General features: G+C 35.0%; 3 protein-coding genes across 4 annotated transcripts; 1 reads left to right on the plus strand and 2 right to left on the minus strand.

Annotated features, from left to right (window-relative positions):
- Window positions 1–1,248: 1,248 nt before the first annotated feature.
- On the plus strand, window positions 1,249–3,492 carry LOC104110083 (ribosomal RNA small subunit methyltransferase). Its single transcript, XM_009619505.4, has 2 exons — window positions 1,249–1,672; window positions 2,553–3,492. The coding sequence occupies exons 1-2, from the start codon at window positions 1,343–1,345 to the stop codon at window positions 3,291–3,293; spliced, it is 1,071 nt and encodes a 356-aa protein (XP_009617800.1). The 5' UTR covers window positions 1,249–1,342; the 3' UTR covers window positions 3,294–3,492.
- A 1,108-nt stretch (window positions 3,493–4,600) lies between these two features.
- On the minus strand, window positions 4,601–9,672 carry LOC104110081 (peptide chain release factor PrfB2, chloroplastic). 2 transcript variants are annotated; one of them, XM_009619504.4, is made up of 7 exons: window positions 9,221–9,670; window positions 7,526–7,738; window positions 6,477–6,578; window positions 6,093–6,230; window positions 5,426–5,730; window positions 5,166–5,319; window positions 4,601–5,077 (listed from the first exon to the last, which is right to left on the minus strand). In XM_009619504.4, the coding sequence occupies exons 1-7, from the start codon at window positions 9,617–9,619 to the stop codon at window positions 4,949–4,951; spliced, it is 1,440 nt and encodes a 479-aa protein (XP_009617799.1). In that variant the 5' UTR covers window positions 9,620–9,670; the 3' UTR covers window positions 4,601–4,948. The 2 variants fall into 2 exon arrangements, with proteins under 2 accessions (XP_009617799.1, XP_018631079.1); XM_018775563.3 differs by lacking the exon at window positions 7,526–7,738 and having other exon boundaries at window positions 9,221–9,672.
- A 3,104-nt stretch (window positions 9,673–12,776) lies between these two features.
- Window positions 12,777–13,157, minus strand: LOC138904975 (uncharacterized). The gene has a single exon (XM_070193471.1). The coding sequence runs from the start codon at window positions 13,155–13,157 to the stop codon at window positions 12,777–12,779; it is 381 nt and encodes a 126-aa protein (XP_070049572.1).
- Between the last annotated feature and the right edge of the window lie 3,404 nt (window positions 13,158–16,561).

A 16,561-nucleotide genomic window follows, 5' to 3' on the forward strand; every position in this document is an offset into this window, starting at 1 on the left:
GACTACATATGCATTAGTTTTAAAAAAATAAAAATATTTTGCAAAATCTTTTTTTTTCAATTTGACGGTTCAATATTTTTTCGGTTTATTTTTATAAAATAAAAAATCTACCATAATTATCGGTACAGTTATAGATTTATATAAAAATATACGATTTTATTAAAAAAAAATCTAAAAATCGGTTCGGTACGGTACGATTATGTCGGTTTAGTCGATTTTTAAATATTCATTTACACCGACATATAACTATAAATGAATATTTAAACCGACTAAACCGACATATAGGTGTAAATGAATATTTAAAAACCGACTAAACCGACATAATCGTACCGTGCCGAACCGATTTTTAGGTTTTTTTTAATAAAACCGTATATTTTTATATAAATCTATAACTGTACCGATAATTATGGTAGATTTTTTATTTTATAAAAATAAACCGAAAAAATATTGAACCGTCAAATTGAAAAAAAAAGATTTTGCAAAATATTTTTATTTTTTTAAAACTAATGCATATGTAGTCCACTGCTTTAGGAGAGTTTTTTTTTTCCAGTTTTTTTAAAAAATATTTTTTTTTCAGTTTTTACAAAACAAATACTTTAAAAAAATTGAAAAGACTTAAAAATATATATTTTGCAAATTCCTTTCTTTTTCTAGTTTTTACAGAATATATATTTTTCAATTTTTAAAAGTATTTTATTAAAAAATAAATTCCAGGGCATTATTGATCCATTTTGAATAACACAAGGGCATTATTAGACCTATTTTATAAAGGCAGGGTCATCTTTGGATTTAAATTTAAACGTGGGTTATAATTGATCCATTTCGAATACCACAAGGTCATTTTTGGGCATTTTTCCTATATTATATGCGTATAGTTGTGTGTAATCAATGTGTAAACTAAAGGTAAACAATGAATATGGACGACTATTTATGTAAAGATCCGAATTAAATATCCATGTGTTTTTATTTATTCCATAGATAGATAGATCAGGGGATAACAATATTAAATCTTAAATTTACTATTTTCATAACAACAAGTACTATTTTTTTTTGGTCTAGACTAGTAGTAAATAAAATTATGTAAGCACCACATTAATAGTAGATCGGTAGATTTCGAAGATCAGATAATATTTTTTTTTTAAAAGTATTGCAAGTTAGCAGGACTTAGAACAGACGGGCCGTGACCCAAAATACAGGACGGGTCGGTCAGCCCAAAAGATCACACCATTTCAAAGAAGTCTTCACTCTAAAAACCTCTTTAACGACCTCAGCTCAAAACCCTAGTGGCACATAGCATTCAACCGCCAACTGGTAATCTTCTTCCCACACAACCATTATTGCCATGGCGGGAGGGAAGATGAGGAGAGATAAGCCCCACCGTGGTGCATCGGCCGGCGGCGGCGGCTCAAATCCTCACTTCCAGGGAGGGATATCATTCCACAAATCAAAGGGTCAGCACATTCTGAAAAATCCTCTATTGGTTGATTCTATTATCCAAAAAGCCGGAATTAAATCTACTGACGTCATCCTCGAAATTGGTCCTGGTACTGGTAACCTTACTAAGAAGCTTCTAGAAGCCGGAAAGTCAGTTATTGCTGTTGAGCTTGATCCTCGTATGGTTCTCGAATTGCAACGAAGGTTTCAGGGTACTCCTTTATCTAACCGACTCAAGGTACCTCATTACATTTCATCAGTTCTTTTTTTTTTTTTTGGGGTTAAGATTTCTATTGCTTAAAGAACCATAAGTGTCAGTCGAAATAGCTCATAATTGAAAAGAGGGATGAATGGCAATGGATTGGGTGTGATTAAGGTATATCATAACCATTATCCCATTTTTCCAACCACTAATTGGAATGCTGCATCCTTATTGCACTGGCTTTATACGTGTTATCAGGCCACTCCAAGATTAGAATAAGAATGGAAAACCAAAATAAAAACACTTACAATTTAATTGGTGTAAATAGTTTTTTTTTAATAAATGTGTAAGAATTTTTATAATTGTTGATACATGATAATATACCTATAATATAGATACGAGAATATAACAGCACGCAAATCTAAATTCAAGTAATTTCAAGTTCTCCCATTATTTATGTGATGCGGTTCTATCTACCATATAAAATATAAACATAATTGTTAAGATTCTTTTCAATTGAGTAGAAGTACAAAAGAGGATACCTATATGTATTGTGCCTGTAGTAGGGTAGAGGGTGTAAAAAATATAGCTACTTGTACGTATGGGGCTGACTAAAATTTGAACCGTCACCCTTAACTTTACCCCCAAGTCATTTTTGAAATTGACATTCAAATTCCATAGATACATGGTGTCTTTGAAATATCGCTTGTCTGGTCGCGTTATTATTGAGAGAGAGAGAGAGATCAGTTGTCTAGTTAAATTCTGTTGGTTAACGGTTAATCAAATTTTGGTGAAATTTTTTGTGAAGCTATAATGTGTGTATTGTCCTTGTTTTCAATTAAATGCATGCCCCATCATTATATGTGTAGATTGAGTTGTGGAAGGTGTTCTGATCTTCTGATCTTCTGGCCTGCAGGTTATACAAGGAGATGTCCTCAAATGTGATCTCCCTTACTTTGACATTTGTGTGGCTAACATCCCTTATCAAATATCATCTCCTCTTACCTTCAAATTATTGGCTCATAGGCCTCTATTCAGAGCTGCAGTAATAATGTTTCAGAGAGAATTTGCTATGAGACTTGTTGCTCAACCTGGTGATACTCTTTATTGCCGCCTTTCGGTGAACACCCAGCTGTTGGCTCGAGTATCGCACTTACTCAAGGTAGGAAAGAATAATTTCAGGCCACCACCAAAGGTTGATTCTTCTGTAGTTAGAATTGAACCTAGGAAACCACTTGCTCCTGTCAATTTTAAGGAGTGGGATGGTTTGGTCAGGATCTGTTTCAACCGGAAAAACAAAACTATAGGTTCTATTTTTAGACAAAAATCCGTACTCTCTTTGCTGGAAAAAAACTATAGAACTTTGCAAGCATTGCAACTCGCTGAGAATGTTCCTTCAGAGGATATGGAAATGGCCTTGGATGTATCTGCCTTGGGAGAGACATTTGGAGACTTGAGTATGGATGCTGATGATGAGAAGGATGATGACGAGATGGAGGTGGATGATGGTGATGCTAAAAGATCTGAATTCAAAGAGAAAGTTTTGGCAGTGCTAAAGGAAGGGAAATTTGAGGATAAGAGATCTTCCAAGCTCACACAAGCAGATTTTATGCACCTACTTTCTCTGTTTAACAAGGCTGGCATACATTTTTCTTGATTCAAGCGGCAGCTATACCCATACGAGCTTATTGTTTTTTTTTTTTTGTCATGCATGTTTTATGCTCTTTCTCCTCATGGAGATTCAGTTTTGTTTCCGTTATAATGTTCTAAAAGCTTGAAGTCTGTAGATAATTTGGACTTATTGTTTTGCAATATGGTGGATTTTAATGAAATTGGAAGATTCTCTCCTTCTTGTATGTTTATAATTGTCCCCAATTTTGGCTCACTAGGCGTTAATTCTGGCTAGAGCTGTATTAATGGCGCATGGGCTTTCTCAAGTTTTTGCCTCTTGTTGCACCCACCACTAAAGTCGATGTCGAACACCTCGTCCTGTTCTGCGTTTTTGTTAAGAACCATGCCACTGCCTCTATGGTTATAATCTGTTGTTCAGTTTTGCATTTACCATCATCATAGTAACAAACGTGAAGCAGGATTTATAGGATAGTGCCTCTCAACCTAATGATCAAGTGATTTTTTGTTTTCTATTTGGAACTTCCAACCGATTAGATATAGCTTTCTCCCATATTTTGATCTTAGATTGAATCAGCCTTTAAGCTGATCTAGTTTGCACTTAATTTTTGACTGACCAAATGTTACTTATCGAATTTTGACGTATGATGTTAGAACCAGTATGAAATTGCGAAAGGAGGGAGACATAAGTGGCTCCATAGTTGGTGTCATTTTAATCCAATTCTTATTGCAACAGAACAAACTCACCCCTTAAAACAGATAGCTGCATTACCACGGCAGATTAGAATCGACAGCAACCAAGATCTTATTCATGAGCTGATAACAGTGGTTTTCTGTTTCAGTGGCATAATGTTGCTTGTGTAGAATTTATGTACCGTACTGGGAGGATGGGAGGGCTCAAGAAGAAAATCAATTGATCACGCAGTTACTCGCAAGCTACCTCATTTTGACGGGTGAAATTCAAAAATAACCAGATTTACAAATGGTAATTGAAAAATAGCCACAGTTTCAAAAGTAATCGAAATTTAGTTACTTTTCATGTAAAGATAAATCTGAACTAAAACACTATTCAAAATTCGAAAAATATTGGAGTTCGAATTTTTTACATGTGAACTTCCAGCACAATATACTGGTCCTGGAAGTTCATACACAGGTGCTCCAATCTCCAGTATATTATGCTGGAACTTTCTGGAAGTTCATACACAGGTGCACCAATCTCCAGTATATTATGCTGGAACTTTTTGCGTTGCAGCAAAATAGTGGCTATTTTCCAATGACTTTGCAAACGCTGACTATTTTTCAATTACCGATCCAAAAAATAGTTAACCCGTGCTATTTTCACCAGTTTGACAGGTTCTGCTCTTATATATATAATTTCACTGTTATTACATAGTTTGGATAAAGTAGTCTCCTAGCAAAGAGTACCAGCTTGATCCAAAGATATTATTACATCAACTTCGTATAAATGACTTCGGCAAAAAGAATAGTAGCCAGCATATGTTATTCCCATGAACTAGCAGGAATGATGTGTTATGACCAAAAAAAGCTTCTCCTCCTTTGCAATATAAGGCATCAGTAAAGCGGCCTCTTGGTGTCACGAAGTGGAGTTGTGAACTGAGATTGGTGTATATTATCCATTTTCACTATCGACTGGCAACGTTCCCGGAAAATTAAGGTTAGAGGTCATTCTTCATCCTTGTCTAATGATGTCGAAAGAAAGCTCAAAATGAAGTCATCAAGATCCCCTTCAAGCACAGAATCAGGATCTGAAACCTCATAATTTGTCCGGAGATCTTTCACCATACGATAAGGCTGCAAACATGATACAGGGCAGTTATGAGGACTACATGAACCATAGATAAGCAGGTAAAATGAAAGGTTAAACGGTAGGAAAGCATACATGGAGCACATAAGAACGTATTTGGTTGCCCCAGCTAATCTCAGTGAGAGACTGGGTATGTTGTGCATTCACTTGAGCCTGCCGTGCCATCTCAAGTTGGTCCAAGCGTGACTGAAGCACAGCCATGGCAGAAGCCTTGTTTAAATGCTGTGACCTAATGTTTGAACGAAGAGCAATAAAATACTTCATTTCGTCGTCCTGTTTTCCAATGGAAATGAGAGAAGCTTTCCTATGTATTTTCCACCAGAGGGGATACTTACCTTTCATTCTGACAGGAGGCAGTAATGCCTGTGGGAATATGAGTTATCCTGACAGCACTCTCAGTTGTGTTAACACTCTGACCACCAGCTCCTCCTGATCGGAAACGATCAATTCGAAGATCAGATTCATTGATCTGAACACGGGTAGATCCATCTCCGAGAATTGGAATAACAGCAACTGCGGCAAAAGAAGTATGCCTTCTCTTTGCGCTGTCAAATGGCGAGATGCGTACTAGACGATGCACTCCTACCTCTGATTTGGCATATCCAAAAGCATTTTCACCATCGACTTTGATTGTTGCACGCTGATAAGCAAGACTTAGCAGAAGTCAGCGGAGCAATAATACCATAGCTAACTAGTGCCATGATTGAAGTTAAAGAGGAAAACTTCCTAATTTCAGATTAAATTAGAACCCATGACCATTTTTTTCGATCGATTGAACCTATGACAAAATTCACAACCCCATTTTAAACACACATTGATGCTATATTTAATGAAGTCTGTTATGCTTCAAGGCCAAACCAAGTTCTCCTGACGGAATGTACTAAAAGTGATGTTTGTGTAAATAGCTATAGAGTGTTCAAGATTCAAAAATTTTAATCTTTATACGTCTTAATAGCTACAGAGTTTTCAAGCAAAAGAAGAAAATATGGTAAGAACCTAGACCTTGATTCCTGCAATCTCACCAGGCATTTCGTCCACAACAGCAACACCATATCCTTTACGTTGAGCCCACAATTTGTACATCTGCATGACCATTGAAGCCCAATCCATGCTCTCAGTACCGCCAGCTCCAGCTTGCACCTATACGGGAAATAACAAGATGGTGAGCATCTATTTTAAGAAAACATGATTGTAGATATCAACAACTTGAGTTGCTTTTTGTTAGACATGTCCTAAGCAAGCTTTCTGGGACAAGATGTGACAAGGGGAGATAAGTGCACAATCAAAGATCAGGGAGAGAAAAGGTTCTCCAAACTAAAAAATACGTGTATCAGTAAAACCATGTTTTGACATTCAAAACACAATCTGAGCTTCAGAGGGACTAACCTCTATAAAACAAGAGCAATAATCATGCTCCCCGGATAATAAAGCTTCGAGCTCTTTTTCTTTCACGTTCCTTCTAATCCTGAGTAGAGCTTTCACTGATTCCTGCAATCAAAATGACCAATAAAATAGGTAGAAATGCCGAGTGACAATAGAATTTCTCACAAGTTTGTCCAATACGCAAATACCATATGGTCCCCAAGTGGCAGAATGAATTGGAGTATCCCGAAATGCTCACTTTCTTGAAAGGAAAAAAAATGTTTTATGACATTAAATATAACACAAGAAGTTATATAGAACCTAACTTTTACTTCTTCAATCTTCATAAAACTCATTTCGTAGCTATTCCTGGAAGAAAAAGAAAACGAAAAATTTCAACTCCTCACAAGCTCATTCCCGGTCAAACTAAGCAGTCAGTCTTATACAGAAGATGGAGTTACAAATTCAGCAGTTTATTTGTTTATTTATTTGTTCTACCAAGCAGGGATTGGGCTGTTGATACTTGCAAATTAGGTTCAAAACTATCACATATAATATAATAAAAGAAGTTGTACAAAACATAACTTCTTTATAATATCTCATTCCTTACCTATTCCTGGAAGGGAAAACAAACAAAAAACAACTCCGCCCAATTTGACTTCCGGTCAAATCAAGCAGTCGGTTTTATACAGAAGATGAGTTCCAAATTTAATTATTTATTTATTTATTATACCAAGCAGGAATTGGGCTGCTGATACTTGCATATCAGCTTCAAGTATTACATTACTAAGAAGTAAGAACTAGATTGTTAGTTAAAGCTACAAATAAAGTACTTAAGGAAAAGAGGTAACTACAAATTAAGCGGAACCCCTAGGATCAAAACTAATTGCTATTTAAATGAAAGTACTGATAAAACCTTAATGATCTGCCTGAATAAACTGAACTTAGGAGGAAGAATCGAGTTTGAGATTTGCGCCATTGTAAACTAAACAGAAGCAAGTGGAATAGTTGTAAAAACAGGAACATGGAGTAGTGGATTACATTCCTAGCCCAAAGAAAAAATTAAAGCTCACCGATTCCAACTCTGGATCATTCTCTTCCCGCGCAAGCTTTATCATGTCAATATGTTCGACCAACTCTTGTTCAATTGCCATAACATCCTCCATTTTATTCATTAAAGAACCATGTTCGCGGCTGATCTTCCCGGCGTGGACAGGGTCATCCCAAAGATCTGCCTTATTGATCTGAGCTGACAGCACTTTAAGCCTATCCATTAGCGTTTTCCACTATAAATGGGAGAAGACCAAAAAAAAAAAAAAAAAAAAAGACTTAAACTCATTATTAAAAATAAAAGATTTCTCAAAGGCATGGGCGGAACTACCTTATGGGAAGCGGTGTCACGTGACATCGCTTGGTCGGAAAAATTTATTAATTTTATATATATAGACATAAGTAAAACAATATAATACGTATAAAAAGGCACAGGTGACACCACTTGAGCTAAAAAGTCTCGTTGGTTTGCTGGTTAGGTGCTTCAACTACCACAAGAGTTCGAATCCCTTTGGTGCATTTATCTTTTTATCATTTTGGAGAGTTTAGTTAGTAAATATTTGAAGTATAATTTGTATTACTGAGGCTTGAACTACTAACCCCTCTAACAAAATTTGAAGTATAATTTGTATTACTGAGGCTTGAACCACTAACCTCTAACAAATTTTGAAGTATAATTTGTATTACTGAGGCTTGAACCATTAACCTCTAACAAAATTAAGGAGCAACAAAAACCACTTGAGCTAGAATTCGTCCGTTGGTCAAGCTAACAATAAATATACTCAAATCAGTCTTAAGAAAAGACATATTTAGCATTATTTTTAATGAGACTATGATTGATACATTTCAAAAAATAAAAACTCAACGTAGAGAGTTACAATAATGTTTTGAATTTTGTGTGAGTGTGTTTTTAAAATATAATATCATTATAGTAGTTATTCATTTGTTTACTTCTTTGTTTACCTATTAAAAAATGTGACACCGCTTACGAAAAAATCTGCGTACGCCGCTGCTCAAAGGGAGCCATGTAATATAATATTTCAGAGAAATTATAATCTAAATCTAAAGATAAAGTAACACACCCCTAAACATTTGCAAGTACACAAGAGTTTCTTGTCAGACTAGTTATCAGTTACTATTAGCAAGATCATTCATTTACAGCCTTTTCGTATCCTGCCATAATTTTGAAGCTACTATATATCAATTAACAATTTCAATGTCGTGACGATTCATGAAGGTTTGATTATTTTTGTGGTCAACTTAATCTAACACTCCTTTATCCGGGTTTGAGACCACAACTATACCAAGCTCACATCGGTGCAGATATTATTATCGTGGTAGCACCACTGTTCTCTCCATGTCCATCATCTACCTCACCCCCCCCCCCCCCCCCCAAAATTCACCCTACTGTGGAAGTATTGGTAAGCAAACTGCCATTATCAGATAAAAAAATGTAGAATCCCGTCTTTCAAGCAGAATAAATAAACCATAAAAATCACAACTTTTTCATAAATATCACAAATTTCCTCTTTTTTTTTTAATATGCACATAAACATCACAACTTTGTCATAAATATCACAAGTTTTTCTCTTCTTTTTATTTTAATATAAGCATAAAGATCACAACTTTTTAGTAATGAGGTCCATCTAAATTAAGTAAAGCCCAAAAAAGAAAAAAAAAACCTACTTCAAAATGCAATTAAAGATAGATAAAGAAACCTTGAGGCGTTTCTTGATAAGATGAATGGACTGAGCAATGGAAGAAGCATGGCTCTTCCAATCATTCTCACTCTCATCAACTATATTCCAATTCTTAGCTATAATTCCCTCAACAGTTAGCCCATCAGTAGTAGTGGGCTCAACAGCAGCCTCGGAGCTCAAAAACCGAACACCGCATATAGAATCAAATGGGGGTTTTGGACTTCCATTCAAAATTGAAGAGAACCCTTTATTTCTTCTCTTAAATGAATTGTACCAAGAATTAAAAATTGAGAGGCAATTATGGGAAGTGGAATTATTAGAAGAAAGGGAAGAAAAAGGGCAAGAACATATGCGTGTGGGGATTCGGCAGAGCTGCTTTGATCTTTTTCCTAATGTTTTCAATAGTAAAAATGACATTTTTCTTTCTCTCTGTAATCGATTTTGAGACGAACCAGAGGTTTAGGCGAGGGTTTAAGGCTATTCGGATTTCAGAAGACGAAATACGACGTCGTATTTGTTAAATAAAAGAGTTATGCCTTGCGTTAAAAGTTTGATATATTTGGCTAACTATAAAACAAACCTGACCAAAGTACCGTAGTGGTTGAGGTTCAATAGCTCAATGGAACAGTAATGGAAAGAGCAATTTATGCTAACTAAAATTAAAATATTTACCCGTGTTTACCCATCTAAAACTTTGTTACAATTTATACAGATTTGAACTGAAAAATATTACCCGATTACCCATAGCTGTTTTCCCTTATCTCTTGAACCTTTATTTGATTGGGTGTCCAAAGAATCTTTCTCAAACTGATCTTTAATTAGTTTGTGGCGTGGTTGTTATTAGATTTGAGCACCTTCTTTGAAATTTTTATTCCTTTTTTTAAAAAACAAATTCCCTAGTGCTATTTTTTTATTAATAAAAGTTTGAAAATTCTGTAATTTTTATTGCTTATTGAGATTGAGAGCTCGAATGAATATATAATTTACGATTTTTTGAGATTTTTTATTCTAATTTTTATTAGCTTATAGTATTGCATAATAAAGTATTTTTAGCTTGTCATTTTATTAGCTTAAATTATCATATGTTATTACATTTTTTACTTCCACAAGTTTAATTTTTCAGAGATTTATTATCATAAAAATAAAATTCACTATTAAAGGACCTTGAAGCTTGAAATGCATAAATTGGTTTGTTGAGGTTGTAGTTATTTCGATACAATTTTAACTAGGGTGGGTTTAAATATTGATTTGAGGTTTTGGCTAAATTTTGAGTTAATTAGATTATGTGACAACTGATATTATTTCAGTTTAATGATTGAATTAAAAAAATCCTTTTAAACCCTTTGCGTACAACTATATACTATGTTGGTATAGCTATATACTATACTGGTATCATATGTTAGTTGGAATCTTTTTTTGTTGTATTAGCTACATTTAATTGGTACAATATTTGATTTTTCTTTAGTAATAGTAGAATAGTACAGTATCTTGAATTTTTTTAATTTTCCTTTATGCGTGTGTATTATATAAATATTTTGATTTTTTCTTTATGCGTTTGGTTTATATAATAGTATTATAGTACAATATCTTGAAATATATTATTATATTAATATGTGGTACACTATTTTTTTATTTTTTTCTTTATGCATGTGTATTATGTAATAGTAGTATAGTCATATATAGTTGCCTGGAATTAATTGGTAGAACTGTATACCCTATTGGTATAATTATATGTCATATTGGTATCATATGGTAGTTGAAATATTTTTTGATTATTTTGGCTGCATTTTTAAGTGAATTCTATTCTGAAATAGTTTATATGATCATGTTTTGCTGTGTTGGATTTTTTTGTACCTATGGACATAGATTTTGTGTAATATGTAATAGTTTTTATAGTTATATATAGTTGTTGGAACAACCCCGTACAACTATATACCCTATTAGTATAGCTATATACTATATTGGTATCATATGCTAGTTGAATACTTTTTTGGTTGTATTAGCTGCATTTAATTGGTACACTATTTGATTTTTCCTTAATAATAGTAATATAGTACAATATCTTGAAATACTTTATTATATTAATATGTGGTACACTATTTTTTTTTCTTTCTCTATATGCATGTGTGTTATGTAATAGTAGTATAGTCATATAATTGCCGGAAATTAACAAGTAAAATTGTATACCATGTTGGTATAGTTATATGCCATATTGGTATCATATGGTAGTTTGAATATTTTTTGGTTGTTTTAGCTGTATTTTTAAGTGAATTCTATTCTGAAATTATTTATATGAACATGATTTGCAGTGCTGGAATTTTTTTGTGCCGATGGACATAGATTATGTGTATTATGTAATAGTTTTTATAGTTATAGGCAATTATTGGAACGACCACATACAACTATATACCTTGTTAGTATACGTAATGAGCAAGTTGTTTTGCGAATATTTAGCTTGCAATGTGAGCATATAATTTTCTCATACTTTTATTGCATCTTTTAATATTTTAGTACAGTAGTATAGTCACAAATAGTTATAGTAATATTCTAGAGCAATCATATACTATGTTGGTATATATATATACCATATTGGTATCATATGGTTCTAGAAGTCTTTTTTGCTACTTATATTTTTATTGCATTTCTAATATTTTATTATCATTTCTATTCTAACTAGTATATATAGAGATTTGGTGGTCGTAGATTATGTTTTCTTGCTCCATATCTGATTGTGTTACTGCTAATGGTAGAGTGTGTACTGATATTTGTAGGGAAGGAGATCAAGATTTGCATGACAATCACGTGGAATTAGAAAAGGAACAAGAAATGAGGAAAAAAAATAAAAATAAAAAAAATAAAGAAGGAGTCAAATTTGAGTGTGAAATAAGTTATGGTAAAAATAACAATAATACGATTTGGGCAAAAATAAATGAATAAAAGAGAAAAAAGAAAAAAATAAGAAGAAAACGAGAAAAAAGAAAAGGAGAAAAGAAAGAAAAAAAGGAAAAAAGAAAAGAAGTATAGAAATAAAAAAGAATTGGAGAAAAAAAAGAGAAAATTCCCCACAAAAACTAATATGGGTAGAAAATATAATTAGTTTGATGGGTAGAAAAATAAATGGGTAGGTAAGGATAAATAATTTTATTTTTGTGGGTAATTGTGTCATTCACCCTAATGAAAAATTGAAAAAAGAAGAAAATAAAACTAAACGGATAATTTCATCACAATTCACCGCTATTACAATTCCATTTGCAGGTACTTAAAGAGAAACTAGTGACATCATAGTAACATTAATCCTAACAAACTCAGCTAAAGAAGGACACGTGCCCTCCTTCTAGAATATACCTTAATAACAAATCTGAAATACAAAATACTGCTGGACTATGTAACTTAACCCCTTTCCCTTTGGGCCCAATGTTCCCTGACTCTTCCGCCCCAACCTCGAATTTGAATTAGCCCAATCTACGACCTATCCGCTACATTCCATCCTCCTTTATCAAGGTTCAAAATTAGGAAATTGCAATTTCAAAAATGCACAATCCTCCCAGGTAACTTCTTCAGGAGAATAGTTCACTCATTGCACGAGCAGTTGTGTTACTGGACGATTTTCTCTTTTAACCATCCTTCTATCTAGGATCATTAAGAGCTCCACCCTAATCTGACTGCCGTCAGTACAAAAAGGGGGATCTTTAATTGCAAATACTTTATCTCCAACTTTCTTATTTAGCTGAGAGACATGGAAAATGGGATGAATTTTTGAGTTGGCTGATAAACGAAGCTCATACGCCACTTGTCCAATCTTTCTGATTACTTCATATGGACCATAGAATTTGGCGGATAGCTTCAGGTTCTTTATGACCACTGATGATTGACGATAAGGCTGCAACTTTAGGAACACCCCATCCCCGACTTCGAAGATTCGCTCACTTTTTTTTGAATCAGCATATGACTTCATCCGACTTTGAACTTTTGTGAGATTGTCTTGAAGAATTTTGTTAATCAATTGCCTATCTTTGAGTGCTTGGTCCACGGAGTCCAATTTTCTTTGTGCTATGAGCTCAAAAGTGGGTTGTGGTGGATCATAGCCATACAACGCCTTAAAATGGGGTCATGCCGATTGATGATTGAAAGTTGGAATTATACCAAAATTCTGCTTGTGCCAGCCACGTACTCCAATCAGATGGTTTATGTCCAGTCATACATCAAAGGTATGTTTCCAAACAACACTTGAGTCGTTCGGATTGCCCGTCGGTTTGAGGATGGTAGGTAGAGCTGGGCTTCAATTTAACCTGTAGTCCTTGAAATAATTCCTTCCAAAAATTGCTCACAAAAATGGGGTCTCTATCAGACACAATGGAGCTGGGCAGTCCATGTAGTTTACATATATTATCAAGAAAAAGTTGTGCCACTTGAGATGCACTATAGGGATGAGTGAGTGCAAAAAAGTGTGCATATTTAGAATACATGTCGATGACCACAAAGATTGAGTCTTTCCCTTGAGATTTGGGTAGCCCACTGATGAAATCCATGGCCACATTCTCCCAAGCTCTAGATGGGATGGGTAGGGGTTGCAAAATACCCGGGTAGGCAACACTCTCATCTTTACTTCTTTGGCAAACTTCACAAGATTTGACTAACTCCTTGATATCTTGTATCAAATTTGGCCAATATAACACATTCTTGATGCGTTGATAAGTGGCATTAATGCCTGAATGTCCACCCCGTACCCTTCCTTGGTAGCGAAGAATTCCCTGTTGGAGTTTAATATTTGTGACAGCTCCTGGGTCCAGGATAAGCTGGGTGATTAATTCTTGAGCCTAATTATTACCCTCATAGCTCTCAATAATATATGTGATCCATTTTGGTTGTACTACAGACAACCCCAAGCAATCTGCTTTTTCGAACTTCCTCGATAGCGCATCAACAGCTACATTTTTGACTCATTTACGATATTGAATTTCGTAGCTTAGACCAAGCAACTTAGTCACTCCCTTATGCTGTAATGAAGTGGTGATCCACTGATCTTTGAGGAATTTCAAACTGAAGTGGTTGGTTTTAATGATGAAGTGGTTTGGTTGCAAGTAATACCTCCATTTTTCCACCGTGTGCGACAAGGCAATTAATTCCTTTTCATATGTCGAAAGCCTCAAATGTCTTGAACTTAAGGCTTGACTGAGGAAAGCAATAGGGCGTCCATTTTGCATCAAAACAGCCCCAATTCCCTTATCACTTGCGTCGACTTCTACTATAAAAGGAATGGAGAAGTTGGTTAGTGCTAAGACCGGTGCCCTTACCATAACTTGCTTAAGCTCTTCAAATGCTTGTGTAGCCTCTAAGGTCCACTAGAAATTTTCCTTTTTTAACAGGTTTGTTAAAGGCTTGCTTATGATAGCAAAATCCTTAATAAACCTTCGATAATACCCGGTTAAGCCTAAAAATCCCCTCAGCTCCTTGAGTGATTTGGGTAGAGTCTAATTTAGCATGACCTCTACTTTTGCACCATCTGTGCTAACTCCTTCGCTAGATATGATATGGCCAAGATATTCAACTTTCTATTGAGCAGAGTTGCATTTGGTTCTCTTAGCAAACAACTGGTTGGCCGCCACCAAAAGATTGAAGACCAACTGTAGGTGACCAACATGATTATCTAAATTTGTGTTATAGATTAGGATGTCGTCAAAGAAAACTAACACAAATTTTCTGAGGTATGGGCCAAAAATCTTGTGTATCAAAGCCTGAAACGTGGCTGGGGAGTTGGTGAGCCCAAATGGCATGACTCAAAATTTCCATAATCCATGATGAGTCATAAAAGCTATTTTAGGCTCATCCCCTTCCTTCATCCTAATTTGGTGATATCCCGACCATAGGTCGATCTTGGAGAAATATGTGGCCCCATTGAGTTCATACAAAAGATCTTCTACCACCGATATAGGATATTTGTTTTTAACTGTAACCTCATTCAGTTTTCGATAATCCACACATAATCTCCAACTGGCATCCTTCTTTTTGACCAATAAAATCGGAGAAGCAAAAGGAGAGACACTTTTAGTCACTGTTCGAGCTTGTAACATCTCCGAAACAATCTCCTCTATCGAATTCTTTTGCTCAAAAGAATAACTATAAGGCCTTAAATTGACTGGTTTTTGTAACGATCCGACTTATTATTTTAAAAATTTATACCCCGTTCAGTGACTTAAGGTCCCAAAAAATTTTGTAATATGTATTATGACCCGCGTGTGCGGTCGAGTTTGATTTTTGAAAGATTCAGAATTAAACTAAGAGAACAATTCTCATTTTTGAAGCTTAAATGAAAAGAGTTGACATGAGTTTGACTTTTGAGCAAACGACTCCGGAATAGAATTTTGATGATTCCAATAGTTTCGTATGGTGATTTTGGACTTAGGAGTGTGTCCGAAATTTTTTTTGGAAGCCCGTAGTTAAATTTGGCTTGAAATGGCGAAAATATGAAGTTTAAGTTGGAAGTTTGACCGGGGAGTTGACTTTTTGATATCGGGGTCGGAATCCAGTTCTGAAAATTTTTATAGGCCCGTTATGTCATTTATGACTTGTGTGCAAAATTTGAGGTCAATCGGACTTGATTTGATATGTTTCGGCACAAGATATAGAATTTGAAAGTTCAAAGTTCATAGATTTTGATTTGAGGTATGATTCGTCGTTTTGATATTATTTGATGTGATTTGAGGCCTCGAGTAAGTCCGTAATATGTTCTGAGACTTGTTGGTATATTTGGTTGAGGTCCCGAGGGGCTCGGGTGAGTTTTGGGGTGGTTTCGGACCATTTCTAGGCCATTTTAGATTGTTGGTTTTTGTCCACAGAGGTGTGTATCGCGATCACGAATATTAGGTCGCGTTCGCGAAGAGTAAACAACAGTTTGGGACTTTGTGAATCGCGATCGCGGAAGCTATTTCGCGATCGCGTAGAACAAACTTCTGCTGCACTGACCTGACTTTGAAAGCTTATATCTCGCAATCTATAAGGAATTTGGAGATGATCTAAAAATGACAGTTGTAGCTCTTTGTGTCTAGTTTTTAGAAAGGTAAACCATTTGTCATTTAGAGTTGTGTACAAAAAGTTGTGGTAGATATACTACATGCTGTCTGGGAAGAGTTTTGAAATCTCTGTTGCATAGGGCTGATTTTGGAAGCTTATATATCGAAATCTATAAGGAATTGGGAGATGAGAAACAAATAAAAGTTATAGACCTTGAAGTCTAATTTTCAGAAAGGTAAACCATTCATCATTTGGAGTTTTGTACTAAAAGTTATAACCATTATACTAGAGGCTATCTGGAAGAGCTGGGGACTTGTTCTTCGCGATCGCGAAAGGCAAATTTTGGGC

The sequence above is a fragment of the Nicotiana tomentosiformis genome, chromosome 1 (assembly GCF_000390325.3).
Source record: "Nicotiana tomentosiformis chromosome 1, ASM39032v3, whole genome shotgun sequence".
Taxonomy (NCBI): Eukaryota; Viridiplantae; Streptophyta; class Magnoliopsida; order Solanales; family Solanaceae; genus Nicotiana; species Nicotiana tomentosiformis.

Coding starts and splice junctions, on each gene's coding strand:
- LOC138904975 (XM_070193471.1), bottom strand. CDS start 13,157: ATGAAGTCATATGCTGATTCAAAAAAAAGTGAGCGAATCTTCGAAGTC.
- LOC104110083 (XM_009619505.4), top strand. CDS start 1,343: ATGGCGGGAGGGAAGATGAGGAGAGATAAGCCCCACCGTGGTGCATCG. Junction 1,673..2,552: donor CTTTATCTAACCGACTCAAG/GTACCTCATTAC, acceptor TCTGGCCTGCAG/GTTATACAAGGAGATGTCCT.
- LOC104110081 (XM_009619504.4), bottom strand. CDS start 9,619: ATGTCATTTTTACTATTGAAAACATTAGGAAAAAGATCAAAGCAGCTC. Junction 6,579..7,525: donor ATGATCCAGAGTTGGAATCG/GTGAGCTTTAAT, acceptor TTTTGATTGCAG/GAATCAGTGAAAGCTCTACT. Junction 5,078..5,165: donor TACGTTCTTATGTGCTCCAT/GTATGCTTTCCT, acceptor TCATGTTTGCAG/CCTTATCGTATGGTGAAAGA.